This window comes from Glandiceps talaboti, chromosome 14 (assembly GCF_964340395.1).
Source record: "Glandiceps talaboti chromosome 14, keGlaTala1.1, whole genome shotgun sequence".
NCBI lineage: Eukaryota > Metazoa > Hemichordata > Enteropneusta > Spengelidae > Glandiceps > Glandiceps talaboti.
Window position 1 is genome coordinate 18,927,458 of NC_135562.1, and position 17,094 is coordinate 18,944,551.

A 17,094-nucleotide genomic window follows, 5' to 3' on the forward strand; every position below is an offset into this window, starting at 1 on the left:
ATATTCATCCACGTAGCGATTTACCAACACAATAACAATTTATGGTACTATAATCACAACATGTATAGCGAAAAGGCGCTATAAAATATGTAATATTATCATTAGTATTATTATCATTATTATTATTATTATAAGGATATCCAGATTTTTCCGACTAGTAACACATATATATTATACATAAATTTCTTTGATAAATTCCGCTGACATTTTGACATGAACAGGTAGTTGTGCGTCACTTGGCACCAACGTTGCAATTAAAAATCAGAATTCTCATGGTACGCTGCCACCAATGCCTGGCTTGAGTAGACAATTCCTACAGTTCCACATATCACTCCGGTCAAAATAATGATGACATCAAAAAGTTTTTGGTAGAGTGGAATCTTGTGCCACATAAGTTTCATATGAAACCAGCAAGGCCATATAAAAGACAACATTGTCCCGGTAAAGCTTCCTATAAGCCCCATTAAAATAGCAAAATGCGGAATATAAATTGCCAAAAGAAGTATAAGAACACCTAACAAGCTGCGGATGAATATACTCCACACAGTCAGTCCTCCGTCTAACGCATAGCATGACGGGAAAGGGGTCGCAGGTCGTCCCATGAAAAAGGTTCTTTCTATGAGCTCCACGGATGCGAAATAGGGTAGGGGATATGATAGAAGGGCCTTGACGACCAGAAAGAGATTGACGATGGCACGGAATATATCACTTGGTAGGTTATCTGTAATAACTTCCTTGGTTGCCCATCCCCACGTTAGGAACCCGACATAACCGAACAGACCTTTGAATATACCAGCAAGTGCGTGCGTCCAATGCATCATTTTGTTAAAGTGTTGTTTATCGTCCATGCTTCCTTCCAAGCTGGGTAAAAATATCTGCGATGTGTAGCTGAACACCACGATGCCAAGAACGATGGGGAAGTAATTGATATCTACCAGAATTCTAACCTCTTTCCAATGCCAGTGTTGAATTCTCGTCATACAGTACCCAAAGATAATGATGTTGATAAAAATATGCGCCACTGTACAACCCATGCTTAGCCGAGACACTGACTTTAGGTTACGCAGAAATGCACAGGGTACAAGAAAGAATGCCGATATAATAGTCCAAGCACTTTCAGGAATTCCCGAATGTTTGAAACTGTTCTTTAGTAGATCTCCACATAACACTAGGTACAGGATACATGTCATGATAAGTTCCACAAACTGCGCTGCGTGGACTACTTGAGCGCCTTTACGTTTCCCCCACACTGCTTCTGCTATCTCAACGTATGTGTGACGCACACGGACTTTGTTTCCGGACTCGTCTTCTTCGTAAAGGCAATACACCAATATTTTACCAGTCCAGCAACAGATGTATGCAATACCGATAATCACAACTATAGCCCAGTATCCACCATGAAGAACGGAATACGGGAATGCTACTATGAACATGCCCTGAAGGGGAAAAAAGAGAAGAAGAAAAACAATTAGCTTTAAAACAAAATTAAAGGGTCACATTTTGTAACTTTATGGTGTGTGGTGGTTATTTGTAGCTCCTTTGGAGAAGCAAATGTTTTCCAAATGTCTATCTGTATATCCGACTGTGAGTCTACCTACCTACCTACCTGTCTGTCTGTCTGTCTGTCTGTCTGTCTGTCTGTGTAGCGATTATCTTTATAGTACAGAGTTGCCTCTGACAACCTATTTATGTGACCTAGATAATTGAGTGTGAATGTAATGTATATGAAAATAAGACATATGGGGATACATCAAGTCATCACCAGAAAAAGAGCCGTGGTGTTAGTAGGATACTAGGGATATTGGTAGGACATACAAATATCTCCCCACGTTCCACAAGTGTTCCCAAGTCAGTATGCAATATGTATAAACAAAATACACATTACACCTTAATGTAGAATACTCCTCACAATTATGAATTACGTTCTTTAAAACATTTGCTGTTACTTTGTTCAAGAAAACTCCAATGTATTTTCAGTCATAATCACCATACAAATTTTTGATATAGGTGAAAATTATACCAAAATTTAGTGTCACTTTAGGATCAAATATGGCCGACGAATACTGTGTTAAACCTTTTGGAAATTCAAAGACTGACGATTTTCTTAAAAACAGGACAATTAACTCCAATTTGTTTACGTCAAAAGGGCCAGGAACAAGCTTTCAAATAGCAAGGATTGAGAGGTTTCAAGAAGGCACATGATATTTAACTAATTAACAGTAAAAAGTCTGCATGATAGAAATGGTGGATTATGCATGTACAGCGTGGTTTGGCAACTTAGACACAACTTCCGACTATTATGTTAAATAAACAGAGTACGTCATTATGATATTTATATCTGGTATTTCTGTTGTTGGACAGGAATAACGCACGTTACTGTTTTGAATAAAGACACAAGACATATGTCAAAATCCATTGTCACATACTTGTAAATCTACATTGAGCAGTTTATAAAGCTGGAATTGCTTAAGGACTACTGATCACACAGAATATTTGAGTCAATGGTTACATGCAGCAGTCATTCAAAAGCAAGGTTTCTGAAATGCCATTATTACACACAGTGCACTTAACAAAGTTTAGGCAATATGGAAATAAAAGGGGAAGGGAATAAATGAACAAAGAACAAGATTGTTCAGTATTCAAATGTTCCTTCCCAAAGTAACAGGATAACGTTATAGGGAAATATAATATGTATGATTTATTTTCATATATCATCTTTTTCAATTAACTTTGTTAAACAATGTTGAATGTGTTCTTGATACAGTGCAACACCATGTCTGTTTATTTCAAAATCAGTGACCATCGTATTCTATACATTTAGTTGTCCACATATACTGATCTGTATAAAGATAATTCACGAACAATAAAAGAAATACCGAAATATCGGGATCACAACAAATAGTAATTTGTTCACTTACAAATGTTAAAGTCAAAAAGTACATTAAAAGCTCTTGTGAATACATTATCATTTTCGTTAACGGGTTTGCAAAATACTTGGCACGTAATTTTCTGTAGCAGATGAATGAAGCATGTCAAGTTATTTTGAATGAAGAATTACAAAGTTAATGTCAGGAATGACTAGAATCACGAAATGTATCGTAGAAATACAATATCTTCCAAGTACATTGGTAAATGTAGAATATGCCCGGGGGACAAATGTAAATTTGCCATAAATTCAATTTATTCCAATCTCTTTCAACTTTACTTAATGAGAGCGTGATTTTGGTGTTTCTAAAGAAAGAAAAAAATTCGTTTGAGCTTAACGTTTTGTCGACAGTTTTATTTTTATTCCCCCATTGTATTCGGCGGCCATATTGGAAAATGTTTTATTTTTTGACGACATTTTGAGTTATATTTCAAAACGCTGCATGGTGATCCATGCTTTGTTTTCCCTTGATTTCAACTTGGATTAGGATTGAGTTTTCTTGGAGAACAAGTGACAAGTGAATTTTATTTGTGACGAGCATACTACCTTAACGTAAAAAACGTGTTGATAATAGTTTATAGGAATAGTCTGCGTTGTGTGGAGCAAGCATCAAATATATTCTATGTGTGGTATGTCGACTTTGGCGTCGATATTAAAGTCTTTTAAATTAGTCTAAATCTCGAAGAAAATCACGTCGTAATATTTTGCTGTGGAACTGACTGCACAATGCGTTCTACACCTAAAAGTACAACAGGACATTGAAAGGTAGACCGGAGAGTACTTTTTAAATTCTGACCACATTTGCAACGGATGTGCATCATTACTGAAATGTGTTTAATCTTCCGTCGCATTCTTTGAATTTCGCCGAAATAGGGATGACGCAATTAGTCATAGCTAAATCTACTCTCAGCTGTCATTTTAAGGTAGTTATCGGAAAACGTTGATCGACATGACACCTTTATATATTGTACAGTGCATATGCAGCATAGAAAAAAACTAGCTGTAATGTATTTCCATTTTCCAACAATACATTAAAGCCATAACGATCAATCTAATGTCCTTAATCCCAAGTCCAAATGTCTTCCATGCAATGGGAAAATCCTCATTATTTTGAAATTAGGTGGAAAGTGGGATCAATCTGTCATCGCCTTAGACGTGAATTGTCAGTCGACAAATTGACAGGCGGAACTACTTGTACACTATTGCCAGATATAAGGTGTGTTGGGTTAATAACAAAACACTGTAACGCGTCAATTCTTCCACTTATATTAGCTTCATTTTTTACTGTCGTAGTATTTTTGCAGTCGTTATACATTTCTATGTTGAATAGAATGTTACTTAAAAACTGACTAATCATTTGAAGCACAAGTCATTTTGATAAAAAATATGTGATATTTATTTTCGGATCGCTTGAAGTACACAGTCACAACAAAGGGCGGCGACGTCATTGATTCGGCAGTACACATTATCAAAAATCAAAGCTACTTTTTTCTTCAATTTTTGTCATGAATCAACCCCCTTAAAGAGCGCTTTCTAGTAAGACTATTTATATAACACCCTGAACAGAGAGTGTCAGACTGTGAAATAGTTTAACGCATTGTATACTTGTAACATTCCCTAACACTTGTCTTCCTTATCAAATATCATGGTGTATTTCAAACCGTGTATGTATGTATGTATGTATGTATGTATGTATGTATGTATGTATGTATGTATGTATGTATGTATTACACCCGATCTGTGAAATTGCCCAATTCATGAAATGTGCATGTAACTTTGCCCAGTTCATGAAATAGTCATCCTTATGCAAATGAGAGTATAGATTATGATCTAAAGGGGGCGAAATTAAATTTTTGGAGAGAGTTTTGAACTGGGGTGTTGATTATCGAACTCTATTAAAAACACAAGCTACACTGAATTATAATGAAATAAGAATTGTGAAGCGATGAGTTTGTAAATACATGATAATAAAGTTGTTTGATTCTTATTCTATTTTGTGCGTGTCCAATAAAAGATGCTCATTTCATATACTGGGCATATCTTACCATACCCACTTCGTAACCTGGGCAACACGATTGACTATTTCATGAACTGGGCAAAGTTACCTACTCGTTTCATGAATCTGGCAATTTCACAGATTGGGTATGTATCATGTATGCATGCATGCATGCATGCGTGCGTGCGTGCGTGCGTGCGTGCGTGCGTGTGTGTGTGTGTATGTATGTATGTATGTATGTATGTATGTATGTAAAACATGTGTGTATGTGCGTGCGTGTGTGTGTGTATGTATGTATGTATGTATGTATGTATGTATGTATGTATGTATGTATGTATGTATGTACGTACGTACGTACGTATGTATGTATGTGTATGTGTGTGTGTATGTATGTATATATGTATGTATGTATGTATGTATATGCATGTATGTGTGTGTATGTATGTATGTATGTATGTATGTATGTATGTATGTATGTATGTATGTATGTATGTATGTCTAAAACACACTGACAAAAATATATTTGTAATTGAAATGTTGAATTTTATTAATGGCAGTTGAATGTTGTGTTATTACAATTGTATAGTGATATGTATTGTCAAATGAGCGATCATCACTCACACAGACGAACATTTTACTTTCCAATTAGCATCGGTGATGTCAAGGTTTCGGGGGAATTATTGTATCATCAAAATTTTCACAGACTATTAATTTGCGGTTTTCTTTGACAAACGTGTGCATATTATAGAAAGCATAGCTATTTTGTCATAGAGAATTTGGGAACGACGAGCTGATATTTAGACGGTACGTCCTTGGACCCCCAGGGTATATGTGTTCTTTATGAAGACTCTGTGCTTCATTCATGCTGAAGTCAGTATTAGTGATGCTTGAACGGCTGACTAGTTTCTTCATCAGAGAGACGTAGTCACTGGGGAATAATAACGAGGCTTATTTTCTGATATCAAGCAATGCAATACTGCTAAGACTGTTCTAATTATAAACGTTCAATAAATCACTGACTAGTTTCATCTAAATTCCATCTAAGCTTCAATTACATCAAATATTTGTTAATCGTAGAATTTTTTTTTCAGTTAAGTGCTATTACATTGTCCGACTTTAGGAATCTATTCCGTTCCTACTTGTAGTCAGCCTGGTATAATAATATGGAGAATGGTTTCGTTATTCAAGAAAGAGATATTCATATCGAAAACGTTCTTTGTAAGGTTCAACGTTTACAGGATGTGACCTACGAGACAGAGGGATTTTGTCAAATTTTGATATGTTAATTTATACATATGATCCTGTCCTATGTAGTACAATTAATGGAATGCATTCTCAATGTTAAGAAAATGGTGATTTATTTTGATATCATGTCCAACATTGTCGTCAAAAATATGTAAAATATTTAGATCAAATGTATTTAAACATTTTATGAGTATACGATAAAACCTTTGGAGGAGTGTTTTGCGGACCTCGATAGTTTGGCTTACAGGCCCTCCCAATTTAGACCCTTCACCGAACAAACTCGTTCAGCAAAATCTATATCCGGGCCATGAAGATTATTTCACTAGTATTACTTCCATCGCTCGTCACCTCCGTTTTCATTCATGCCAGGAATGGCGAGACCAACTCATAACCTACAGCACGACAATTGTTAGTTTTTTCACTGAAATATCCAAATGTGAGTTGTCAAAAATTTCCGACTTCTTGCAAGGCCTTTCGATTTTCAAAAAATCTTCACTAAACATGTCAAAGTGTACGTTTTCGATAATTATCAACAATATAATCAATCTGACGAATCTGATTAGAGACAGAGAGAGAGACAGACAGACAGACAGAGAGAGAGAGAGAGAGAGAGAGAGAGAGAGAGAGAGAGAGAGAGAGAGAGAGAGAGAGAGAGAGTCCTAATGTCCTGATTATTCACGATGTTTGAATAGAAGAAACTTAAATGTCCTGAGATATATAAACGTAACTCGTTAATCACTAGCTTTATTCTTTCCGCAAATCACAAGCCTTTGGACACTCGTAGGGTTATTCAAGTTTGTCTCATTGGACACATAAAACAGATCACAACTAAGTTTACCCATGAGTTTGAGGCTTAGATAACAGATTGATATAACCGCATGCCCTCAAGGCTTCACAATATAGCAGTGGCGTGGCGAAATAAGAAATTGCTCAGCTTGTATCTGAAATTCCATTATCAAGCTAAAGTCAGAGTACACAATACTACACTAATACTAATTCATGACCAAATCGGCATGCAGACAGTATTAAAGAGGTAGATCGTATGGACTAATTAAAGTTAGGCAGTGGAGACTAATAGTAATATCTCCCATTTATTGGTACCAATAAATTGTGTATCATATTATTAAGATGCCACCTTTAACCTTCCGTAAGGAAGGTTTTATATTAGGGATGGAAATGTCTGTGTGTGTGTGTGTGTGTGTGTGTGTCACAATTTTCTTAAAAAACGGCTGGATCAATTCAAACGAAATTTAGTAGACGCGTTCTGTAGCGTAATGGCAAGAACTGATTAGGTTTTGGTAAACATTCCATAAATAATAATGAGCAATTTGCGTAATTAATGGTTTTCAGTAATTAGGCTATATCTCAAGAGTGCATGCTTCAAATTCAATATAATTAGGTACATACATCTGTCCTGAAATTATTGGCAATGTAGCTTTCAGTTTTAATAAGATATTGGCATTTCCCGGTAATTAGACACTGTGGTAACATAAAAGAAAGTTGTCGTTTCTGGTCAGGAAATATTGCCTAAAGTGGTGTGACGACGCGAATTTTTGTTTTAATTTTTCATGATTAGTTCTGCAGTTGTCTTCCCTGAAGTAGTAATTAATGTAGGGAGAGTTATTTTTGTTTTCCCTTGGATCTGCAGTCTGCATTGGCTGGACAAACACGAGAAAAAAGAAGATCGAGGCAGGGTATTTAGGTGGTGCAAACTCACCAGAAAAAAATTCTTTTTTTTCTTGGCATTAAAAACGCCTACCATGAAGTCTATGCTACAACTTTCTATAAAAGCTTCCCATTATTACATGTGTGGTTGGCCGTAAGATCGCATCTGCAGGCAATCATGCTGGAGATTTCACCTGCATAACTTACCATCTCTTCACTATTTCAAAATTGAAAATCTTGTTTTTTACTTTTTTCGAAAATCATGCATATTTCTGTTTCTGAAAGCATGCATGAGGAGACCGTCGGTCAAACCAGCTCAGCTTCAACTTCCAGGTGATATCACCAGCTTCCTACTGGAATTTCTTGCTGGAGAATTAGATTCGCCAAGATAAATCCATACCATCTCTTCTTTGGAACCAAAAAATCAATATCACCCTTACGGAAGGCATTCAGTTTAAATCTGGTTATAGTTATGTACATGTCGTGAGAAATACCAGTTTCTATGCAAGACTGACATGTTTTGATATTTTTATAATATAATGATATTTGATTATGCAACACAATTGATCACCAACAACCGTACAGTTAAAGGCAATGCCTTTCCAGAACATGTAGAGTCGAGTACTCTCTTTTTTCTCAACATGATAGTTAATTGCCAGGAAACATCGTTCAAAGTATATGGTCAACATATATCACGTCTACACTGTGTCTCTACATTTATTTGTTGTTATTTTGTACACCAATTAAATGTTTATTATTGGCTGCCAAAACATTCATTGTGAGTTTTAACAAGTCAACCAATCATGTAGGTGATACAGTAAACAACGTTCCTTGATTATTGGACACTGTGTAGAGGCAATGATGTCTGTAATGTAACAAAAACTCAGAGGATGTATTGAACCGAGAAATAATAGAGCGACAGTAACTTCATCTTTACGTAATGTTTTGCCAGGTAATGATAGAAGTTTGATAGAATGAAACTATTGACCCTTTATATTGCCTTTGGCCCTCGATATCAGTATGCGATTATAGTAGTATTGCGCCGGATCGGAGTGAGGCGACGACTTAAGTTTAGATAAAACGTAGGGAAAAAAGGCGCGAGCGACTGTCGACAGTCTAAGACAACTTCTGATGCACATGTGTTATGCACAGTGGTGATATAGAAGTAGTCAAGTTGAAATGTTGATTATCAGTTAGAAAATAAACAATTGTAGCCATTAAAATTATCAAGTTCATGTGTAAAGTTTTCATTAGAATCCTATTTTTACTGCACCGTGAAAAAATAGCAATGCTGATCAGTGTTCAATGTGATTGGGCAAAGGATCCTGCTGTGTTTGTTGTGTCTGTGTTATTGTTAGTCTAGAGTACAAATATGTCTAGCTCTGTGTCACAAACGTTATGTCCCATGAGTGGAACACCAATCCTACGTCTTTAGAGCTATAATTGTTATTTATAACATAAAACACACAGTCAGTTGAAGCCCCATGATAAAGAATATTAGTATTCCCATTGTATGGCTGACATTTAACATCTAGTGACATTAACAAATGAACACTTTCAACTGGTGCTGATTGGTCATTGTCGTGAGTTCACGTGACTTCCATTTACTTTGCTAATTTTGCCCACTGGCCTGGCCATGATCATATCGTTGGTCATCATACACCCATTAAACTGTTCGTTACTGATTTGTCATGATCGGTTTATCCATTGTCTCGGTTACTTAAGTAATTGTCTAAATTATAACTAATGAGAAATGCATTGGTCTTTGTTTATTGGTTCGTTGTGTTGTGATTTAGTCACTTCAGTTATTTTACTTTCTGATCACGAAAAGTGTATTGGTCATTGCTGTGCTTAGTCACCAGTATTACTCCCATATCTTAATCTGTGTAACGATTGGACCTGTCTTTCATGACCTTTGTTGGCTGAAAATCATGTTATACCAGGTATTCATCAATAAATAATACGGCATCTGTATCCCCAAACGCTATCACTTTCCACCGCGATTAGGTAGCTGCAATCATCCAGATTTTGTCTTTGCAATACGGAAAAGGTATCGATTTCTACTCAAATCTTGCGTCATACGATTTCCACTTAGGGTCAACAGAGTAGAAAAGTGCACTATTTCTCAAGACGATACCGGCATGCGAGATGTTCGTTATCAACTGGTCCGTTAAACCACGAGAGAGGTTAGATTAAAGCTACCCGTGCTTGATGTATAGCTTCCTTGTCAGGTGTCAAGTGAAGTTTTGTCCGGATGAAGTATACAGTAGTATGTTTATTAGAGTGACATGTAATCACATAACATACAGCTAAAATCGTTTCATCACATGACTTCATGAATACGAAGGGATTGGTACTGAGAAATGATATTTGCATTCAAAGAGAGAAACCTTCTATAACAAAAGCCAGCCTACCACAAGAACAACAACTCAAGACTGAACGACAACCATGGCATAACAGAAAGCAAATATTTGATTTAAATCAAAGTTGACGGGGTGTCTAAGAATTACAATAATTACAATACTTATCAGATAAACACGGCAGATCAAAACCCATATCACCCCTGTTCTACCGAACTATTTTTTCTCCCACTGTTCGAGTGTTCCTGCCAATCCAATGCTACGATCACGTTATCGTAATTATGTGCTTTCAAAACGTAAATGCACACATAAGTTACATAAATCCTTGGATGGCATGAGTATAATACGTAGAGGTACTTTTCTTCTTAATTGGTAAATTTTTATTCTATCTAAAAATCATGTAGATTATCGATATAGCAGCCGGCAAGCTTACTTCCAATTTTCCTTCGAGCTCAGAGCCCCGAACTTACACATTCCGAGCAAATATGATTAAAATGACGTATTCAGACAAATTCTACTTATGTTGTAAATTATTATAACCGATAATTTTAGTTGAAAAACCACAGCACAGTATGACCGTTCCATGTAGGTAAGCTTGACCTCGCGACAGGTCACGCGATTACGTAATTTGCATAGCCGTCGGGCGCCATTTTTTAATACGCGATGAAGAATATAATGCGATGAAACGATGCAGTATTCATAGAAATCGATTTAAAATTTTAGAAATATGTGGGGGAATACTTATTTATGTGATAAATATATATTATCCCATGAAATCGATGTTACTTTTACGTCATAATGCTCCTCAAATGATTACACGGACTACAAATTACCGCCTACGAGTTCGAATTTGTATTAGTCCGCGGAATCATTATGACGTAAAACTAACATTGATTTCATGGGATTATATATAAATATCACATAATTTTCATACGGCTGCAAACCGCAGTGATGTCATCATTGCTAGATACTGGACAATGGTGTATAATATATTGAACTTGAAATGGGTTAAGTAATATAATGACAAAACACGAATATGCACATACATACCTACTATCCATCCACATCGAATACATACATACATACATACATACATACATACATACACACACACACACACACACATACATACATACATACATACATACATACATACATACATACAGACAGACATACATACAGACATACATACATAGACAGACAGACATACATACATACATGCATACATACATACATACATACATACATACATACATACATACATACATACATACATACATACATACATACATACATACATACAGATAGATAGATAGATAGATAGATAGATAGACAGATATTTCCCCACAACAAAATTGACATCTGAAGACATTTTGACATAGACTGACAAATGGAAAGAATCCGTTAACATTGATGTATGTACAATAGTCATTATAGATGGACAGTGCATGCGAGTAGCTTGTAAATCATTATGAACTCAGGAAGAGAAATTGACAACGATATTCAGTGATGCGAAGTCTACCACTCAACTGATATGATACGGATGAGTTGTATCGTCAAACACGACATCTCTTTAGTTAGTGAGTAGTCGTTTCAGCCCAGTACCTGCTTCATTATTCAATGGTCCTCGCTAACATTTTAATAAAACTCGCAGTTTTCTGACAACCTAAGAGGTCAAATTCACTTTCCTTAGTTCAGAATGGTAGATTAAAAAGAAATTGTGTCTACTCGATTTCTGACAAAATGTGCGTTAAGATCCATCATGGCTTCACGTTTCATTGTATCCATAGACACGTCGTGATTGATACACGGTACCTTATTAAAGCTTGCAAATTCAATTATTTGAAGAATAAAACATTTCAGTTTCAAGTATACATCAAGTGATGGTCTATTTGCACTATGCTGGGTCTCCAAACAGCACAGCGATACTCAAGTGCAAAGCAACGTAGAGGGAGTCCACCTTGTCGAAAATCATTTAGTATGGCTTTGAAAGATAAAGGAGGAATCAGGATGTTAAATTGGGGACGGGTTTAGAAGTATTTTGTTTATCTTCAAAGCTTTACGAGCAAAGTAACTTGACGAAAATCTGTACACAAATACCTATTTTATCATATTCAACTATAATTTTACATAACTCATGAGTTTGGATAAGAAATGATTGTGTCTAAAAATTCAATTAAATCATTTTGTATTGTACAATTTATAAATAATAAATGCTTTAAAAATAAAGTAAGGGACAGTGATGAAGACTGGACATTATTATGAAACATTCAATTAATATTCTATGTTAAACAAAAAAAATAGATTTCACTTGTAAGTTATGATCAGAATTATTTTAAATCAACAAATATGCAGAATTCAATTGGAAGGAATTTCATGTACATTTGTGTGCTCACACATGTGTGTTTGAACGCGTGCATGTTTGCACGTGTGTATGTGTTTTAAGTGTGCTTTATGTACACGTTTCAAAAATGTGCATCTGCATACATAACCCTAAAATTCAGTAACAAAATTTAAAATATATCCTGACAGAGTTGCCTATAAAATAGCACTCAATCATAGACTACTCAATCATGAATCTAAACTTATTGTTATTACATTATCCCTTGTTACCAATTAATGATATCGATCTTTGTTGCAACATTTTTTATTCAAATTACAAAGAACACATATTTTAAACACGTGACATGTACGGAGAACTTCTGCGAGTCTATGATTTTCAAGTTGTCAAACAATTGATGAGGAGGCAACGCATGCGCTATATAATAAATATATGCATTTCACAATTGGTATGAATGGTATATGTAAACCAATTGATTTGAAACATAACGTTTTGTTACCCATCACCAATCCCCTTAACAGTGTTACATTTTATCGCCTAGCTTGACAAAGCTCCTGCTATCACTGTTTGTTCCTATCGTCTGGTCTACAAAAAATCCTATCAATATTGCAACATTGTTTTGCATGAAGTATCGCAATCTTAACAGGTTGTCGTCAAATCTTACACATTGTAACAATACACACATTCTGTCAATGTGTCTATCTATTAAAATGTTGTTGCGGGTGATAACATTTAGCAATGTTAATAAGATTTTTGTCACACAAGGTGATAAGATCTAACAATGTGAGTACCTTAAAGATATTTGGTTAACCAGACAATATACTTAAAATGAAACAAATGTTAGCTAGATATTTGCAGAGTCGGGCGACTTGTTTCAATTTTAGTTTTGTTCAGTCAGACAACGACTTTAGCTTCCATGGTACAAAACGCCAGTATGCATTCACACTATCATCATGAAAATAGATACACACAGACTGTTGCATAATTTTGCAGCTTCTTTTGACAACGTGCAAGACTGTATGTAGTACGTTTTTGTGCGGAAATTGAAGTGAATGAAAGTAACCGATGCTCAACGTAGTTGACTTTTATTTTCATAAGCTAAATATTCTCTATTAGAATACTGGATGATCTTTTCAAGTTATATAGCTTGGAGAAACGACAATTATAGAATGAAACGTTCATGGTCTCTCCTCGACGTATAGTCCTGTTCTGTGATGAAAAATAACAGCGGTGAGAATGTGTGAATTTAGCTTGTTGGTCACGTTTCATAGAAGACCATTAAGTCATCTATTCTGGGTACATCACTCGCTTGTACTTATGTCTCCCACTTTGTGAACACACTGCGTACATCATTAAAAATGATTTCTATCTAGAAAGCTTTATGGCATCGTTACCGTGTACAATATCCGCATGCCGTGAATGACGTCGATATAAAACTTGCATACGAAGAATTGCATTTATCTCCCTCTTCCTCTCTCATCTCTGGTATCTGTCTGCCTTTCTGCAAGCCTTACCTTTTGCTAATTCTCACTTTCTACCTTACTTTCCTTTTACACATATTTCTGTCTCTCCATCTATCTATCTATCTGTCTGTCTGTCTGTCTGTCTGTCTGTCTGTCTGTCTGTCTCTCTGTGTCTGTCTGTCTGTCTGTCTGTCTGTCTCTCCCTCCCTCCCTCCCTCCCTCCCTCCCCCCCCTCTCTCTCTCTCTCTCTCTCTCTCTCTCTCTCTCTCTCTCTCTCTCTCTCTCTCTCTCTCTCTCTCTCTCTCTCTCTCTCTCTCTCTCTCTCTCTCTCTCTGCCCTTTAAACTATTCCATTACAGCATATACGATACTCTACTATAGCATCAGCTGTAGCAAAGGATGGCGTCAATGTACTGCTGTAAACTTACCACCAGTGTTATTTTGCAAACTGTTGGCATATTTCAAACACATTAATATCTGCCCAAAGAGAACGAGTAATCACATCCGTAGACGGCGAGGGAGCATTCAATTACGTAGTGTTGAATCGTTGTGTCTGTGGTTGTCTATCTTTGAAATTGATTATTAAACAAATCACATCAGTAGCGTTAACTAATCTAATTTAAAAACCATTACTCGAAATCTCTTTAAGTTGGATCGTTACTTTGCATGTCTACAAATGTAAATATAACACCTGAAATCCACTGTATGCTGTACAAATGTGCTGTTAAAGACGACAGGATTAAGTGAATATCAACTAGCAGCGCAGATTGTACTTCGAGTGTAACATAGTTTTTCAACAAAATCCCGATATTAAAAGTTGTAAGTCTACTCAATGTTGTGAATAAAGTCAAATATTAATAGACTGGGATTCAGATGTTAAATATTAATAGACTGGGATTCAGATGTTAAATAATGTTAATTATACCATTCACAAAGCCAAATTATTGTCTTTGAACATAAAATAATTATCGTCCAATATACATGTCACGACAATCCATGTCTCCATAGGTTTCTTGTTCTGCGGTGTTCGAAATAGGAATAAAATCTTCCAAATCGCCATTATTTTGACCAATTTTCGAAAATTATGCCAGTGCAGTGACCTACGAGTTTTGTCCCTACTCATCTCGTCTGCTGTTTTCTATGTTTTAACGAAGACAATTGTTGGGAGTAATATCCAATTACGGCGTGAGATCATTTTATTAAGATAAAACTGAATTTTGAAAGTGTTAGGAATATCGATATGTAAAGGAAAATATTACATATCAAGAAACTATAACAACTATAGTCTAATGTTAAACATGCAGCATCAGGTACACTCGACTGGAATTGTGTGTTTGTTGTTTTAAAGTTTTACTACCTAAAACTTATTTTATCTAAATAAATAAATAAATAAATAAATAAATAAATAAATAAATAAATAAATAAATAAATTCTTAGATATGACGACTTACTCATAATATCGTACTCTCTGAACCTTAATGAATCATCTGTGGGTAAATATACTGTCTTGTATAGCGCCAACGACCTCTAATCAATATGCGTAATGTCTGATTATTGACATTTTGGAATTTTTAGTAAACATATTATCGGCTGTCTGATCCAAATAATAATAATAGTGCAGTGCAGCATTACTAGGAAATTGCTGATGACATACAAAGCGAAATTAGGCTAAGTAAAATAAGACCTCCAGCGAGAAGCATAAAATTTACAAATGGTCTATGAATGTGGTGTATTTAAAATAAACAATAGTTTGGTTTTACGTGCTGTGGTATTACTGAAACAATTCAGGGGACGACATAAAAGTTACTTTTGTTGAGAATTTAGGATTAAAGCTGAAGTTATTTCATACAACGCATACCGCATAAACTCCTATGAAGTAACTTGCGTTTAGGCAGCAGTAATATTTGCATTACTTAATTGACAAACAGACGAACTGTACGCAAACAATTGCAGCTGTGTAGTGTCAAATTATAAATGGATAACAATTTATCGAACATAAAATGACAGGAAATCGTCAATTTTAATAAGACGTCGGACAAACGAGATAACTACTGTTAATTTTAGAACAGCATATGTTGAGGGTACAGGTTTAGCCCAAGGCGACTATTAATTACTTATGAAGTTGTAAAATCGATTTCTTTCTATATAGTTCAAACCTTGCTGTCTTTTCGCTGTCGTCAGTGATTGGCAAACGAGATAGGCAAGATGCAATAAAATATTTAAAAATTGTCGTCGAGATTGAATTAACTCGATAGATTTGATTATGTTTGACAGAGTAATTGGACCTGAGACAGCTGGACAAACGTAGTACACTCGGAATATAGGGACGAATTGGCCACTTAAACACGTAGGTAAATATTCGAAGCAGCGCTACAATGTCTTCGCTGTGTATTTCACCGGCGGTTTTTGTTACCTTTGTTTTCCTTTCATCTCACATAACCTATGGCCTATGAAATGGAAAGAATCCCGACGAAACTTAAGCTGTTTCTCCTTTTTTTCAGACATTGAGTACATTTTCTAACTTCTGCTCTATTGACATTACGACTTTTATCAATAGCACATCCTTTTGTCTGAGATGTTTTAAAACATACTGTACAGCTAAAATACAGTCAGCTGGGCATATTAAACATGCGTTAGTTGCAACACATAACACTACAAAATGGTAAGATTTTTTAAACACATGATATTTTAGGTATGTTACGAAGATATGTAATATAATATAATCTAGCGAGTAGTCGTTATCCAGAGAAATATAAGAACTTCTAGTAGACAATAATTGTACCACAGAAAACAAATGATTAATTATTGAAGGGTAACGCCCCTCCAGGGGAAAGATGCTGAATGGATATTCATAAAACACACACACACACACACACACACACACACACACACACACACACACACACACACAGATATATATAGTTATAAAATTAATGTTTCTTGACAAAATTTCTACAATGCGAAATCATGACATGACTAGTCAGAAACCCCAGTTTCTGGGTACTTTTTATCCTGGAAGTTTAAGTTTAAGTTCGTCCCATTAATGTAAATTATCTTTTACATATTGAAATCTGGTGAAAAGCTAAGTGTGACATATTG

The 17,094-nt window shown here is 35.5% G+C and overlaps 1 protein-coding gene across 1 annotated transcript in view; it reads right to left on the bottom strand.

Moving 5' to 3' along the window:
• Positions 1-254: 254 nt before the first annotated feature.
• LOC144445383 (vesicular inhibitory amino acid transporter-like) overlaps positions 255-17,094 on the bottom strand; it is a 29,960-nt gene continuing 13,120 nt past the window's right edge. The window contains exon 2 of the mRNA XM_078134922.1: positions 255-1,436. Within this exon, the coding sequence (XP_077991048.1) occupies positions 255-1,436 (1,182 nt within the window). The remainder of the gene's footprint in view (positions 1,437-17,094) is intronic.